Consider the following 16,919-nt stretch of genomic DNA (forward strand, 5'->3'; position numbering starts at 1 on the left):
CAAATAAAATTAAAAAATCCATGATGACGTGGAAAAAAGGAGATTACATCCAATATTAGTTTTAAAATGCTTCTATAAATCACGAAGTAATTTACTAATTTGTAGATGATGAAAAAACAGAGGGGTATTTTAGGGAAATCGTAGGCAGATTATAACCATCGACTCAGGGACATTCGTTTCGGGAAGTAGGATCAAATGGGTTCGATAGACGCACCGACGTTTACACAGAACGGCTCGGACGCAACTGTCGCCGCCGATGGACCACCGCCGCCTGTACCTGATTCCGCCATCATGACAATGGAAAAGACACTAGAGGCTGACTCATCCAGGAAGAGGAGGTTCGGTATTCTTCCTCTGGAGGTGGGCACTCGCGTCATGTGCCGTTGGAGGGACGGAAAATATCATCCCGTCAAGGTCATTGAACGCCGTAAAATGCATATCGGCGGTGTCAATGATTACGAGTATTATGTTCATTACACGGAATGTAAGATCGTTTATCTATTCCTCACCTGTTTTTTGAGTTCAATTTTGATGTTTAGGGTTAGGGTTTACATTTGGTGTTTCTATGCAGAATATTAGGTCAAGAAGACACGTAACGGGTTTTTTTCCCCCTTTTATTTTTGTTAGTTTTCGTGGAAACGAAGCAGGGGGTAGGGTTTAGGTTTTGGGTTTTGACTATTCGGGGGTTTTGGGCTAGGGTTTGGTCAGGTGGTGCATTTTTAATTATTACCAAATTTTTAAATTTTGGAGCGGCTGAAGTGGCGATTTTGAGTGTTAATATGAATAGAAGTGTGCTTTTGTTATGATATTCAAATAGTGTTCTATAAGGCTGCAGCATTAAACTCTCATCTTTCAAGTAGCCCGTTCCAAGCCCATTTAGGCATATTTTGGAAGACATATTCTGTATGCCTGTATTAGCACAATTGACTTTACATCCCCCCTTTGAGGATTTCCAGGGTTTTGGTTATTACAGTTTGTGTAATGATTGAATAAGTTTTTACATCTTCTTAGTTCATTTTTCTATTTATTGGGCTAATTAGTGAAGTAAAGTACATATTTGAAGACATTATATACATTATATGACCATGGGACACTTCCAAATGAGTAATGCTTACCATTCTATTATTCACAGAAACCCTTTGATGACTTATTGGTCAGTTTGGCTAATTTAGAAATGTATATATTCTTTCTACATATAATTTCTTGTATCAACCACAAAAGCTTGGTGCCCCATTGCCATCATATTCTTTAGACCAATTGATTTTATCTATCAGTCATGTGTGGTATTATTTATATTGATTACAACATAATATGAGCAGATTACTGCTAGAAGTGGTACAAATTATACTGTTTCCATTTCTTGAGAAAAAAAAGAAAAAGAAAAGATAAGGTCTCCCTATTTAAACCTGTATGCTTATTTAATCATTGTGTTGTTTGCTCTCTTTGACAGTCAATAGGAGGCTTGATGAATGGGTTAAGCTTGAACAACTTGATCTTGAATCCGTAGAGGCTGTTGTTGATGAAAAGGTGGAGGACAAGGTAATATTTATGTGTTAATATGTCTATGCACTCCCTAGCTCTAAACACATGCATGAGCATATGTTTTTCAAATCTAGAGTTATTTCTGTGATATTTTTGCTGCATCTCTCTCCTTATTGTCAAATACATTTTTTTTTTTTCAGTAGATTCTCTCTTCGATTGATTTTCCTTTTATATTTTCCTTCTGTGCATTATTCAAATTTATTGATTGTAAGAATTTTATTGCACTTGTGTTTTTCAGGTAACTAGCTTGAAAATGACACGCCATCAGAAGCGTAAGATTGATGAGACACATGTAGAGGTGTGTACAAGTTAACACTGTTATTAATTGTCTTGCTTTGATTGTTATATTTATTTTTCTCCAATATAATTTGAACCTTGTTAAGAAAGATTAAGATAGAAATAAAATGAAAAGAAATGAAGGTATTAGAAATGCATTGAATATCTAGGGCTATATTTTCCTTTTGTTAAACATCTGGACTATTGGGACACCCACAAAAGAACAATGTGCCAGTGCTCTATTTCAACCGAATTACCACAAGTTCCATTATGCATGCCAATGTATTATGTTTTTGACCCCTGTGGAGCTTGATGTTTCAGCTTATGCTCACACTTACCCAAGGTTTGAAATGTCGGGATATATTGGTGAAAAATCGCCAAAATATCACGTGTTGGAAGGGTGCAACACGAAATGTGGCATTGAAATCTTGCCAGTCCAATTTTTCGTTTGTTTTCACTTTTTTGCTGATTTATTGGTGATATTCCTGATTTTTCACTGATTTTCCTGATTTTTTGTGGATATTTCGCTGCCACATCAACATTTCTTTCATTCAAAACATTTATGCCCAGTGAAATGGGCTTGGAGCCCACGCCTTCCACGCCTAGCTAATGGCCCAGCCCTGCATTTGCTTGTGGTGCTACTGTAGGTGTTGGCAATTAAATTCATCATGTTTTTCTCTTGCACTTATGATGTGAGATTGCTCATCTTATACCCATAAAAAGTTTTCCAAAGCTCACCCAGAAGGCTAGGGATTGAACCCTGGTACTTAAGCATGGGATGGGTTGCACTGACCACCAGACCGAAGGCCGTTCGATGGACATTGGCGCATTTAAATGTACATCTATTTATAAATATATTATAAATTAATTAAATTAATTTTAATTGTGTTATTTTGTTTTTTAATAATTAAATATAAAACAAATATAAATTTATAAGTAAAATTATGAATATTTTTAAATAAAAAATAATTATATACATATCATTATTTTTTTATACCCTTCAATATATTCAAATTAAATATATTATAATTTTAATATTAACGTGTTTTCAAATTTTGTATATTATTACAAAATTTTTAAAACAACTTGAATATCTATAGTATTTTTTATTTTATCATTTCTTGAAGTTTTTTAAGCATTTTTGTGGGTTTTCAATAATAGTTGTCTCGTATCGATATTTTTTGTCAAAATTTTCACCGATATTTCTCAATATGTCTTGATATATCCATAAAATCCAACTATCGATATTTTCATCTTTGCACCCACCTTTTTAATGATGCATATCCATTTTTATCAATAACATGGAAGAATGGCCCCATCTACCTAATAGTATGGAAAGAATTCTTGCTTGCTATTCTATTGGTTAAGTAGGTTGCTATATTCTGAGATCGCTAAAAATGTGGGGGAAAATATTGTTTCCCAAGCAGTATTCTCATGTGATTGTTCATACTTTATAACCCCTCCTTTTTCGCACTGTTCACTGGGGCAAAGTCTCAACTGTTGAGTCTGGGAAAGTAAATCTTGAAATTTTTTTATACTTTAAAAGAGTCTGCGTTATGCATAGATGAAGCTTCAGGAGATTTGGAACCTATAGGAATTAGTTCTTATTACAAACAACTAATGTTTTTGATAAATAAAGAGATTGTATTAAAAACCACCGAAGCAGTGGCAAAAAGTACAAGAAGGAGAAAAGAAAAAGAAAGAAAAACACCCCACGCTCCCTAGCAGCCTGCCAAGGAACGAAGAGCCACCCTATCCACACCCTTAACGGGAAGCCACCCACCCAACAAAATCAACTAAGGTCGAGGGACCATCTTTTATAGACCTCTTCGTCTCCGACCAAAGAAAATAAACAAAAGAAGCCTTGAGTCTTTGGATTGACAACTCCTTTTCCTCAAAAGCAACTTTGTTCCTTGTCTTCCAAACCGTCCAAAAAAGGCACAAAGGACTTGCTTTCCAAACACCCTTCCTCTTCTTCCCCACAAAAGACCCATTCCACCCCGAAAGCGTCTCCTTAACCGTGGCAGGCAGCACCCACTGCACCCCGAACATTGAGTAGAGCAGCACCCAAAGAGTTCTAACCTTTTCACAATGAAGAAGAATGTGATCAATTGATTCTTCATGTTTTTGACAAAGATAGCATCTGTTCGCTAGAGCCCAACCTCTCCTTTGAAGTTGATCCAATGTGAGAGCCTTTCCCCATGTTGCTACCCACCCAAAAAAACTCATTTTAGGCTGCACCGTAACTTTCCAAATAGCCGACGATGGAAAGGAGATTGGATGTCCTGATACTAATGATTTGTAGAGAGACTTAACCGAAAACATCCCACATTTAGTCTCTCTCCAAATCACCCTATCATCCACCCCTTGCTGAATTTGCTTCCTATTTAAGGCCACAAAAAAACTGCACACCTCTTCCAACTCCCAATCATTAAACGGTCTAGAAAACAACGGGCTCCAACTTCCCCCACCCTCATTGCACCTCCAAACATCCTTAACCCAAGCATCCTTGGAAACAGCCAATGCAAATAGAGAAGGAAAAGAAACACAAAGGGGTTCATCCCCACACCAAATGTCTTTCCAGAATTTTATCCTTTTCCCATTCCCCACAACGAAAACAAGCCTACTTTTCACAACTTCCCATTCTTTTCTAAGAGTTTTCCACAAACCCACACCATGCGTCTCCCCCCTTGCTTCCTTTGAACTCCATCCCCCTTGCTCCTCCCCATATTTTCCCCTAATCACTTGGTTCCAAAAAGCCTCTCTTTCCATAGCAAATCTCCAACTCCATTTGCATAAAAGAGCCTTATTGAGGATAGAAAGACTCTTGACCCCCAACCCCCCATTATCCTTCTCAAGGCAAACCAGCTCCCACTTAACAAGATGGATCTTCCTCTCAAGGGCCCCACCTCCCCATAAGAACTCCCTCTGAATCCGCTCTAACCTCAGTCTGACTTTTCTAGGCATAGAGAGCATGGACATAAAGTAAATGGGCATATTAGCTAGAGTACTCCGGATCAAAGTAATCCTGCCTCCTTTGGATATGTATTGGCTCTTCCATCTAGCCAATTTTTTCCTCATTCTCTCCTCCACACCGTCCCAAACAGCCCGCGACCTATACTGCGCACCTAAAGGCAAGCCCAGATAAGAGGTTGGGAGACTTCCAACCTTACAACCAATAGCTGCAGCCAACTCCTCCACATTATTCACACAACCCACCGGAATAAGCTCACTTTTGTCAAGATTAATTCTCAAGCCCGACATGGCTTCAAACCACATTAAAATCCAATTTAAATGCAGCAATTGCACCTTGGAAGCACCACAGAAAACCAAAGTGTCATCAGCAAACAAAAGGTGTGACACATTAACTCCCTCACCACCCCTACTTCTTGCCTTACAAGCAGACACAAAGCCCCCAGCTACTGCCTTCCTTAGGAGACTACTAAAAGCTTCCATCACCAACACAAAAAGATACGGAGAGAGAGGATCCCCTTGCCTTAGACCTCTAGAGCTTTGAAAAAAACCTGAGGAAGACCCATTCACCAAAACGGAGAAGCTAACAGTGGAGATACACCACTTCATCCATCTAATCCATTTTTCCCCAAACCCCATCTTCCTCATGACTGAAAACAAAAAGGACCATTCCACATGGTCATATGCTTTCTCAATGTCCAGCTTACACATCACAGCCTCTTCCTTGTTTTTTAAAACCGAGTCTAAAACCTCATTAGCCACCAAAACAGCATCTAGAATTTGCCTTCCTTGTACGAAGGCATTTTGAGCCTTGGAAACCACCTTCCCCACCACCCTCTTTAATCTATTAGCTAAAACTTTAGCCAACCACTTATATAGACCTCCCACCAAGCTGATAGGCCTGAAATCCCTTAAATCTTCTGCCCCTCCTTTCTTTGGAATCAAAACAATAAAGGTGGCATTAAGACTTTTAACAAACCTGCCATGGTTATGGAACTCCCTAAAAAACCCCAAGACCTCCTCTTTCACAAACTCCCAAGAAGATTGCCAAAAAGCCATAGAAAAACCATCAGGCCCGGGAGCTTTATCCCCACAAAAACCTTTAAGCGCCTCCATCACCTCTTGCTCCGAAAACGGCTCCTCCAAACTGGCTGCATCCACCGCCTACAAACAACTAATGTTAAATCTAGCTTTGTGTGTGAGTGTGTGTTTGTATACACATGTACAAGTATGTTTTTTGTGTGAAATGAAAAATATTGAATCAGTAGTTAAATGCTAACAAGTGTATAGCAAGACATCAAATTTGTTTCAATCCACTCCGAATTTTTTATAAAATTATTCTAATAATGTTCTTTTTAAAATATATAGGGCCATGAAGAGCTTGATGCTGCCAGCTTGCGTGAGCATGAAGAATTTACAAAAGTGAAAAATATAGCAACTATAGAACTTGGGAGATATGAAATCGAAACATGGTATTTCTCTCCCTTTCCACCAGAATACAATGACTCTCTGAAGCTGTACTTCTGTGAGTTTTGCCTCAATTTCATGAAGCGGAAAGAACAGCTTCAGAGGCATATGGTGAGCTTTTCCTCAATCACCTTTCTCCTTTTTCATTGTTAAAATAATGAGTGTAGCATGCTGGTAATTAATATTTCCCTTTATGGAATTACCATTTTAAGCCATTCCGTTTCCTTTTTTTGGTCGAATTTAATCAACTTCATACCAGTGTTTTTCATTATTATTATTTTTTTCAAATGTTTGGAGTCAAATTTGTGCTGAGCATTGTTTATCTTGTTTGGACTGAGTATTTTTGTTTTCTCCCTTCCTTTTGCTCGCTTGTTGGTGCCATTTGTGTACATCATGTGTGCTTTGTTGTACCCGTTTTCAAGCGCTTTAATAGATTATCTCATTTTGCCTATCCCAAAAAATAAATAAATAAATTCTTGTTTGGACTGAGTAATCCATGCCTCTATGTTTGGCCTTGCGATATTTGTAGACTTTCTTTTATTGATATTTCCTCATCTGTCTATTGCAAAAAAAGGGAAAAAAAAGGAATGATATATTCTTGATCTGATTAGATGCTTACATTACTACCTATAATTCATTAGTTGATTCAAAGTTATTTCTTGATTCATCAACTCAGCCTGTGCATGTCTGTAAAGTGTTCATGTTGAGCTGGCTAGCAGAGCTGGCTGAATTTGGCACAGCCTTTTCTTGTTTGATTAGAGGTTGTCTTCATTATGGCGCTTAGCCTAGGTTTGAGGAGATGATATCTTTGTACATCCTTTTGGGATCTATCCCATTTTGTATCAATCTCGTTGTATAGGGGTGGAGATCAGTTTTTTGTATTTGTGGGAGGATTCCTCATTCTTCTCATGAACTTTTTGTTCATTATGTCTTCATTACTTTCAGTTCATGAGACAAGTCCTATTGCCAATTTTATAACATAATCAAAATCAACTGATGCCATGTTAATCCCCAACTCTATTGTTTCACTCACTCCATAACTGTTTCAGTAGTTTGCCATATTGGTTGGTACTCATATTGATACATGCCACGCATGTGCACTTCACCTATTAAAAAAAAATAATATGTTAGCATGTGTACTTGCCGCCTGAAATCAATAAGTTGGCTATATTCTTTAAGAGCTGATTCAGTTTACATAATTTAGTTGTGATCAATGTTAGGTGAATTTAATTTCATTATAAAATTACATTTTTTCCTTCTAGTGTATTGGTTAATGACCATCCCCCTCATGCACCTAGGTGCTGTCAAAAAAATGAATGTCATCTTAACTTTATCTGGACGTCGCTGGGACTTGTTTTTCAAAGCATTTCTGATTTTAGATAATGTTATTATATAGAAGTGAAAATTTCATTTATGATGATTATAGGTAAATTGGGAGAGTTATTATTTTTTGATGCCTGGATTTTATTTCCTGGGCAATCAATTTATTTTCCTTAGGATAGTTTTGTCATCTCTGTTATGCCTTATACTTTGAAAATATTTAAGACGCAATGGAGCTGATTTCTGTTTCTATTTTTAAACTTTTCTTGTTGCATGTAGAGGAAATGTGATCTCAAGCATCCCCCTGGAGATGAGATATACCGAAGTGGCACATTATCAATGTTTGAGGTGTGTTATCATTCATCTGTTTTGTTCTAATACAGAATTACTCTGTTTTCTATAAGGGGAATTATTTTGTATCTGCACAGATGTGAGTTTGTAGTCAATCTACTTTCTCAAAATAGAACTTGTTTTGACAGGTTGATGGCAAAAAGAACAAGGTTTATGGGCAGAACCTCTGTTATTTGGCAAAATTGTTTCTTGATCACAAGACCCTCTATTATGACGTTGACCTGTTTCTATTTTATGTGCTGTGTGAATGTGATGATCGTGGATGCCACATGGTCGGATATTTTTCTAAGGTAATTTTATTTGGGAGAAAACAATGATTTTTGTTTAGAACATTATTGCATTCCTTTTTCAAATATATGAACCTAAAAAAAGCTGCTATTAGGAAATGTACAAATCATTTGACTCTTGTTTCCTTGGCATATACCAGTTCCTAAGCATCATCAAAGTTTTTAAAGGTGAAATTGTAAGAATAAACCTCAAGGCGTTGAGGTGTAAGCCTTTCAAGATTCTAATTTTCATTGTTAATAAATATTCAAAATAATTTAAAATATATAAAATAAAATTAAATAAATGATAAATTTCATAATAAATTCATTTGTCACGTAAACCTTATTAATAATTCCAGAACATAAATGAAAAAATAATAATAATTGGATTTCATAAAAAAATTTCTATTTGAAAATAATAATAATTAAAGTATGTGATCATTTTTATTTATTACATGATTGACATGTAGGAAAAAAATACTATAAAATGAGAATATAAAAAATAATAATTAATGAAGTAATATGTATTTCTATTTCTACTATAATATCTTTATAAATCTGATAATGATTTAATGGAAAGGAAAAAATTTGCCTTCCAACAAATTTTTTTTTTTTTTTTTGGGAAGAACCTTCCAACAAATTTAATCATTCAAAAAAGGAAAAAAAATGGAAATTCAATCGGGAAATAGGAAATAATGATCTAGATGAATTAAAAGGCAAGTGATGGTGTGATGTTGGTTTTACTTTCCACACAAATAAGGAACGCACACACAAAGAAAAAAAAAAGACAAAACAAGTAAATAAGAAGGAAAGAAAAGAGGGACATGCAGAAATAGAGAGAGAAGATGATAGAGATGAGGCAGAGAAACAAGAGAGACAAGGCAGAAAGCCTGCAACCCGAGAAACAAAAAGGTAGTGACCCCAATGAGAGCAAAAGTAGACCAAAACATTGAGGACTATCTTATCTTCTCTTGATCTATTTCTGTTTGATTTTATTTTGTTTTTGGCTACATTGGCAATTCTGTTGAGGCTTACGCCTCAACCCTGAAGGTGAGGAAAGCGCCCTTGAGGCGTGCCTTGGCCACTCCTTGACCCCCTAAGGCATATGCATTTTGGGGCTAACGTTTTTCTTACGCCTCAACACGCACCTAAAGAACACCTTTAAAAACTTTGAGCATGAATGCATAACCTGTTATACACCGACATACAAATGCACTACATAAAGATGTAGAAATACATCTTCTAGTGACACTTGAGAACTAATGGAGTAGTCAAGAAATTAAATCAAGACTTGTTATAGTAGTCTTTATAAGTTCTCAACTAAAGCATTCTTGGGTACCACCAAAAGTGAGTTGTTTTTGCTTGGGAGGCCAGTTTGGGAAAAGTTTTGATGATAGATCAACTTCAAAGAAAAGGGTGTTATATGGTGAATGGATATTTTCTTTGTAAAGTTGAAAGGGAATCAATTGATCACGTTTTTCTTCACTGTGTCAAATCAAGGGTCCTTCGACAATTGTTGTTCTCTTTATTTGGAGTGGTTTGGATAATTCCTTCCACAGTCAAAGAATGTCTTTTAGGCTTGCATGGATCTTTTGTAAAAGGAAAATGAAAAGAAGGTTTGGAAACACCCCCACCACCACCCCACCCCAACACACACACACAAAGGAAAAAAAACTGACATTCGAAAATGATGACATATCGAATCCAAAATTGAAATGTTTATTCTTGAGTAACATCTTAACATGGGTAGGGATGCACTTAAAGGTAAACTTAATGTCTTTGATTGGTTTTGTTGATTGGTTAGGATTTTGTTAAGAGAGGGAAAATTGTTTTTTGTGTTCTTCCTTGTGTGATTTTGCTTTATTGTGCTCATTGTGTATATCTTGTGTGCCCTTTCTTTTACCATATTATTACATATTTTTTTGCCTATAAAAAAAAATACAATGACATATAAATGCATCACATAAAGATATAGAAATATTCATTCTAATGCTACTTGAGAACTAATGAAGTAGTCGGTAAGCTTAATTAAAGCAAGATCAATTATGTTAGTCTTTAGAAGTTCAATCATTTAGAGTCATGATACTGGTGAGGGGAGGGTATGATTCCATACAGTTGAAGCTGAAGTCGAATGATCATGGCCCTGGAGAACCTTTCTTGCATCCTGATTAGGGCTATGGAAGGGGACTTCATAGAAGGTTCTCAGTTGGGGGAGGTACTAGATCAGAGGCCCCTCATCTGTTATTTGTTGATAACACACTTATTCTATGGATGCAGAGAAGGAGCATATTGAGCATTTGAGCTGATGTTCACGTGGTTTTAAGGAATCTCAGGTTTAAATATCAAATTGGACAAAAATGAGTTGATCCTAGTCAAGGAAGCCACAAATGTGGAGGAACTAGCTAAGGTACTGGAATGTAGGGTGGACAATCTCCCTACCAGCTATCCATGCCTTATGTTGCATCGTGTATGCTTCTTATTTTCTCTCTAATACGGTTGCACTTACCCAAAAAAAAATCTCCCTACCATCTGTGCCTTCTGTTAGGAGCCTCTTTCAGATTGTCTTAGAGTTTGAACACTTTGTCCAATTTTCCAATTTATTTCATATCTTAAGTTGTCATCCCGAGAAAGGTGGACTTAAGGCTGGAAAAGATCCAAAGAATTTTCCTTTGGGCTAGGAGGCGGGGGGTTTGGGAAGAAAGTTGCATATGGTGAATTGATCTGTGGTTTGCATGGATAAGAGGCGTAAGGGTTTGGGAATTAGAAATATGCCTACTCTTAATAAGGCTCTTCTTGGAAAATGGTGTTGGAGATTCACGATTGAAAGAGAATCCCCTTGGAAATAGGTCATTTCTAGGAAGTATGAAGAGGAAAAGGGACAACGGTGCTTTAAAGGATTGAGGGAGGGTACAAGGTGGGTGTGTGGAAGGCAATCAAGAGCGGGTGAGAGGTCTTTAATAGTAGAACTAGCTCCAAGGTGGGCAATGGGAGAAAGGTGAAATTTTGGAAGGATATGCAGTAGTGACGTTAAGGAAGGTTTTTCCAGAGTTATTCACAATATTCATTGCCAAAGACGCATGGGTAGCTAAGATGTGAAAACAAAATGGGGAAGGAGTTTGTTGTAACCCTAGATTTACAAGATAGATTCATGATTGGGAGTTAGAAAGGGTGGATGCCTTTTTAAGGAGGTTTCATTTGAGGTTTCATTTGCAAACTATTAATAGGGATATTAAAGATAATGTGGTTAGTTAAGTCTCTTTATTCCTATTTATCATGTAGAAGAATAAAGATGTTTCCTTATAGTATCATTTGGAATTCTTGGGTACCATCAAGGTGGGCTTTTTCACATGGGAAGCTATGTGGTCTGGGATATTGACATTGGATCAGCTCAAAAGGAGGGGATAGAGGATATTGAATAGATGTTATCCATGCAAAGGAAAAGAGGAAATAGTTGATCACATCCTCTGTCATTGCTCAAAAGTTGTCATTTTATGGTGGTAGTTTTATGCCCTTTTTGGAATAGAGTGGGTAATGCACTCTTCAGTGAGAGATGCCCTTTTGAAGCATATAAATGCCTTTTTGAAACATCACCCAAAGAGTCCTTGCCTTGGCGCAATGGAGAAGAATGTGGGTAATGCATTTCGTCTTATGTTTCCCGAAATTCCTTCAACAATCCAACATTTGGAAGCATATAAATGGTCATTGCACATGTTTCTGAAATACCATTATGACATGAAGCATGCATGACTGTGTAGTATCTCACAACACCTTTATTTATGCAGAACTCATTGAATTTTTTTCCCATAGAATTTAAGTATTTTGGTCCCAAAGGCAAAATAATATTTTTACTTAAATTAAACATAAGAATGTGGGTTTAGTGTTGGTTAACTGTTAAACTAATTAAATTGGTTTTTGAGCCTTTAGAATCTTGTGCTAGTGGGCCCAAGACTTGAGCTGAATAAAGAATTTCTTCTTTTCTTCTCTGTGTTTCCCTTTGCTTTTCCCAAGTTTTTCCCATTTGCACTCTGTGCACTAGGGGTTCTATCTCCTTGCATTTCTAATATATATGTTGTATTTATCCATAAAAGAAAGGAAGGAAATTTTAAAAAATGCAGCAAGTGCCCTTTCATTCAGTGTCCATCATAGATGCATAGATATGCACAAGTACAAATTATAATCCATTGTGTCCAAATGGGTGAGTTCCATTTTTTACTCTTAGCTGACAAGCAGAAAGTTAAACTTGTGTTCCATAATATTCCTTAGGAGGGATGAACAGGACTTTTAGACTGTTACATTGTTGCTTTGCCGAAATGCAAATTTTAGGAATTCGTGGATTCACAATCATTGATTATAGTCATACTAAATAGCTTGATTATTGTTCATTCATTCCGTATAATGTCAATTATGGAGTGTAATCTACTCGTAAAACTATTTTTCCTTTTCCAATCATTTACAACCCTGAAAGGCTTAAAGGAAGCTTTCAGAGATCAAGGTTTATTGTGTTAGACTAATTAATATTCACTGTTTCTATGGAAATTATGCAGAAATCCTGATTGATGGTCCTGTAGTTTATGCAGCATGGTCATGTTTTGCCCTTGTAATTTATTGACATTTTAGGACAAATGTTAAAAACCTACCTAGAAGTTTTGGTAATACCTCCACCCTCCCCTTAGATTATATGCAGCATCATTTGTCTTCTCTCTGTATGTAATCCACAAATTTAAGTAGCTTAAAGAACTCTTTGAATCTGCACATGTTTCATCGTAGTATCAGCTTAAAGTTTGTTCAGAAATTAAAGCAGTGTGGAATAAATTTTGTTACATTGAAACCTCTTTGTACAATTTATGAAATTCTATAGCAGTTTAGAATTTTTTATATTTTCAAGAAGATCTGGAACTCTGTGTTCTTAACTGTTTTTGTTGGATGATACAGGAAAAGCATTCAGAGGAATCCTATAATTTAGCCTGCATTCTCACCCTTCCTCCATATCAAAGGAAAGGTTACGGGAAATTCCTAATTGCATTCTGTAAGCTTTCTGCTATTTAATTTACCTTTTTTTTCTATTTTCTTTGTTTTGATCGGAATATAATTAGAATAGTTATGAATTCTCCATTTGGACAATTGATCAATTAGGGTCTTTCTCAATCAACAACTGACAAAAAAAGAATAATGATCGCCCTTTAATGATTAAATGGGTAATTCTGTACTATTCAGCTAGTATCCTTCAATTTTAAAGGGGTTATAAACCTGTAAGTAGATGAAGATGATCCAGCATGTGAAAAAATAAATTAATAACTCTACAGTAGTTCCTAGGACAATAAGTCATAATGCATTAGTTCTTTTCATAAACTTTTGGGGTAATGTTGGACTCTTGTAACTGCCCGAACTGGTTAAACCTGGTGTACATGCGAGTTATTTGGTGCCCACTCGTGGTTGAGCATCCATATGCTTCATATAGCTGTCGACCATTAAAATGGTCATGAACACTGTTGCCCACCTGTAAAGCACCGACCAGCTTCTAAGGAGAGGCTGAGCTCTTATGGATTAGTATTGTGTGCCTAGGAAGGCTGAGAAAGCTATTAGCCATTTTGGATGCATTTTCTGGTGGCCCAAGACCTTTGGTCTTTGAATTTTTTGTTTGATGTTGCTTGGGTCCTTCCAAGATCAGTTGTTTCTTAGTAGTGGACCCAGCTGATTTATGATAATTGTGCATTTGGACAGTCAAGTTTAGTGTAGAGAGATCTTTCCTTTTCAATTTCATTGATGGTATGAGAAGAACCTAGTATATTTTTTATAATGCCTTAATGCCTTGTACCTTTCCTTTTGATGTGGGTGTAACTGGTATACTGTTCTCTCTCCATTGCTATTAATATATTTCAATTTTTTCCAATTAAAGGAAAAGAAACCCAACGCCATAAACTTCATAACCCCTCTAGAGAATCCAACCATCTGTGTGTGGTCCATAGCTCATATCACCAACATGGACTAATTTTCTGCTATAGCTTCATATCTTGTTGCTTGAGAAAGAGTTTTATGCATTGCCAAACAAGACATGATGGAGTTTTTAGCTTCTTCTTCTGATATGGACCATATCCCATGATATTTGCCATCTTGCTTCTTATGACGCTTAGGCACAAGGGGAACAAAATGTTAAATGAGCCCACTTAGTATATCCCTACTGCGATACTATATCCTTGCTTCATTATCCATCAGATATGAATATCGTAGTGCATTTTAATGGACCATATCTGCATTGCATTTAAGTATCTTTAGTCTTTGTGATTAATCTTTAAGGTTTTTTAAAGAAATTATTTAATATGTGATTTTTAACTTGGCAGCATATGAACTTTCCAAGAAAGAAGGCAAAGTCGGTACACCTGAAAGACCCCTTTCTGACTTAGGGCTGTTGAGCTATCGGGGATACTGGACCCGTGTCCTTCTAGACATCTTGAAAAAACACAAGGGCAATATTTCTATCAAGGTATGAACACAAGCTCTAGTTCTACTCCAACAGTCGAGTTCTCCAAGAACAAATTATTTTGTTTTTTTTCCATGTTCTTTTTTCATATGGAACTCTAAAAGCCTAGTCTTTTCATGTCCCATATTCACATCCTTGCCCACCCCATATGACAGAAAGTTTTATCATTGGGTTTGAAGCCTGGTGGTTATGATCTTAGAACTTATATATGTAGAGTATATTTGGACAACCCATTTAAGTTATCATGTCTTTTATTTTTTGTAGCATTAGATAGGCAAAAGACCATCTTGATCATAATATAATAATGAAAATTGATGCGGCATCATTTCATGACATCAGGAGAGTTGTTTCTCTATATATGCAATGAAAGAGATGCTTAAAAATGCTAAGAAAAACACATGTTGACTTCTTTCAGATGTGCTATGTAAAATAAGATGGAATGATATTTTGATGGGATATGCCCAAACTCCAAAAGCCATCATATTCATTCTCTTTAGCTTAAAAATTATTCAGGAGGAATTTCTTATCACCTGGTTGTTTTCCCCATTAGATCTATGCTAAGCCTTTTCTTCTAACTACCTGTTTTCTGCAGGAGCTCAGTGACATGACAGCCATTAAGGCAGAGGATATATTGACTACTCTTCAAAGCCTAGAATTGATTCAGTACCGGAAAGGCCAGCATGTCATCTGTGCTGATCCCAAGGTCTTAGATCGGCATCTGAAAGCTGCTGGCCGGGGTGGTTTAGAGGTTGATGTTAGCAAATTGATCTGGACTCCTTACAAAGAACAAGGTTGAGACAGGCCTCAGGCTGTGTAAATTCATGTGTGACTCTGCTTGTATAAATGTAGTGTATTATTAGGTAATGGAACCTGGAGAAGATATGGCTTCCTAGTGCTAAGTTTTTAGTCTAACTGTTCGGTCATTTGTGATGTATATGAATCAAGGAAAGTAAACCACATATTTCTCATAAAAAGAGATGCAAGCAACTTCTGATTTTTGAATCTTCTCAATTCACTCTTACTACCACTTTTGAATTTGTCCCACATCCTACCAGTAACGTAAGAGGCTTGAAACCAATTACGCATGATGGGAGGTGAAAATGGAAATTCAATTTTTACGTAGCTGGAACCAACGTGCCTTCCATCAGAATCCACTTATGTCTAATTTCTTCGAATCTCTTCGTTGGCTTGCCATTTAAGACAAAGAATGAAATGATTGGCCTCTTGCCATGTCAGATAGCAATGAAATGATTGCATTCCTGTGGGACGGGGATGATGAAAGGATGGAAGCATCTAAATAAAAGACTCTCTCATCATACTCGAATAGTTAGGCTTCATGATTTTCGCGTAACGTTGTGAATGTCTTTGAAAAAAATAATTTTTATTTACTGAAAATTATAAATATAACCTCAGTTTTAATCGTATATATTTTTTTTATTAAAAAAAATATTGTTAAACTTCACCTTTTTCGACCAAATAACCATTAGATTATTTGTATTTATTAAAAATAAATTTTATTTTATATGTATTAGAAAAAGGAAATAAAAATTAAATTATTTGTATTTAATTTTATATATAATCGGCAAATGATTTAAGTTTTAAAAAAAATTCTCAAACCTCTCAGTAAGCAAGGTATGTTTTTCCCAAATCCATCCAATCAGCGGCGGGCACGAGACAGGTAATGCCATCGTAATTCATAACCAACTACAATGCTGATTCAATAGGAGGCGGAAGGAAGGCATCCAGAATGAACTCATGAAAGTAGGCCCCCACCAACCTCTCCCTGTGCCTTCTCTCTAGTCTCCGCCACTCCAGATTTTTCTCCATAGAATCAGGATCTTAGGCCTATCTACAACAGGGGCCTCTCAGAGCTGGACTCGCCTAGCCATTGACCGTTTGCCACCTCCACCTTGAGACCATCAATAAAAGCCATCTCCCCTTTTAGATTCCATTTATTTATCAAATCAATAGGGTTCAGTCAGTCTATCTCAGTAGTCAGTTGCAGCAGTGAGCCATTACTCACAAAAGTAAGAATCATACATGTCTACGACACTATCCACAATCCCAGTCACTGATTTAATCCGGAAGGCTGCTTTCTCCCAGTTGTTTCTTCATTTTATTACATGAACTGACCATAATGAGGTGAACTTTTTTTTTTTTTTTAAATAATAATAATTATTACTTGTTTCTAATGGGAAAAGCATGAGAAACAGCATTATTCAAATTAATCAAGTATACTCCAATGG

At 36.4% G+C, this 16,919-nt stretch overlaps 1 protein-coding gene across 1 annotated transcript; it reads left to right on the plus strand.

Moving 5' to 3' along the window:
• Positions 1-104: 104 nt before the first annotated feature.
• LOC100247177 (histone acetyltransferase of the MYST family 2) lies at positions 105-15,684 on the plus strand. Its single transcript, XM_002285793.4, has 9 exons — positions 105-484; positions 1,451-1,539; positions 1,781-1,840; positions 6,160-6,369; positions 7,858-7,926; positions 8,058-8,219; positions 13,128-13,221; positions 14,534-14,676; positions 15,266-15,684. Exons 1-9 carry the CDS (start codon positions 196-198, stop codon positions 15,467-15,469), a joined length of 1,320 nt encoding a protein of 439 aa, XP_002285829.1. The 5' UTR covers positions 105-195; the 3' UTR covers positions 15,470-15,684.
• Positions 15,685-16,919: the final 1,235 nt, after the last annotated feature.

Source organism: Vitis vinifera, chromosome 18 (genome assembly GCF_030704535.1).
Source record: "Vitis vinifera cultivar Pinot Noir 40024 chromosome 18, ASM3070453v1".
Lineage (NCBI taxonomy): Eukaryota > Viridiplantae > Streptophyta > Magnoliopsida > Vitales > Vitaceae > Vitis > Vitis vinifera.

Excerpts from the sequence above, each read along its gene's own strand:
- LOC100247177 (XM_002285793.4), top strand. The coding sequence starts at position 196 with ATGGGTTCGATAGACGCACCGACGTTTACACAGAACGGCTCGGACGCA. Across the intron at positions 1,540-1,780 it reads ATGAAAAGGTGGAGGACAAG|GTAACTAGCTTGAAAATGAC; the intron begins GTAATATTTATG and ends TGTGTTTTTCAG. Across the intron at positions 14,677-15,265 it reads AGGGCAATATTTCTATCAAG|GAGCTCAGTGACATGACAGC; the intron begins GTATGAACACAA and ends TGTTTTCTGCAG.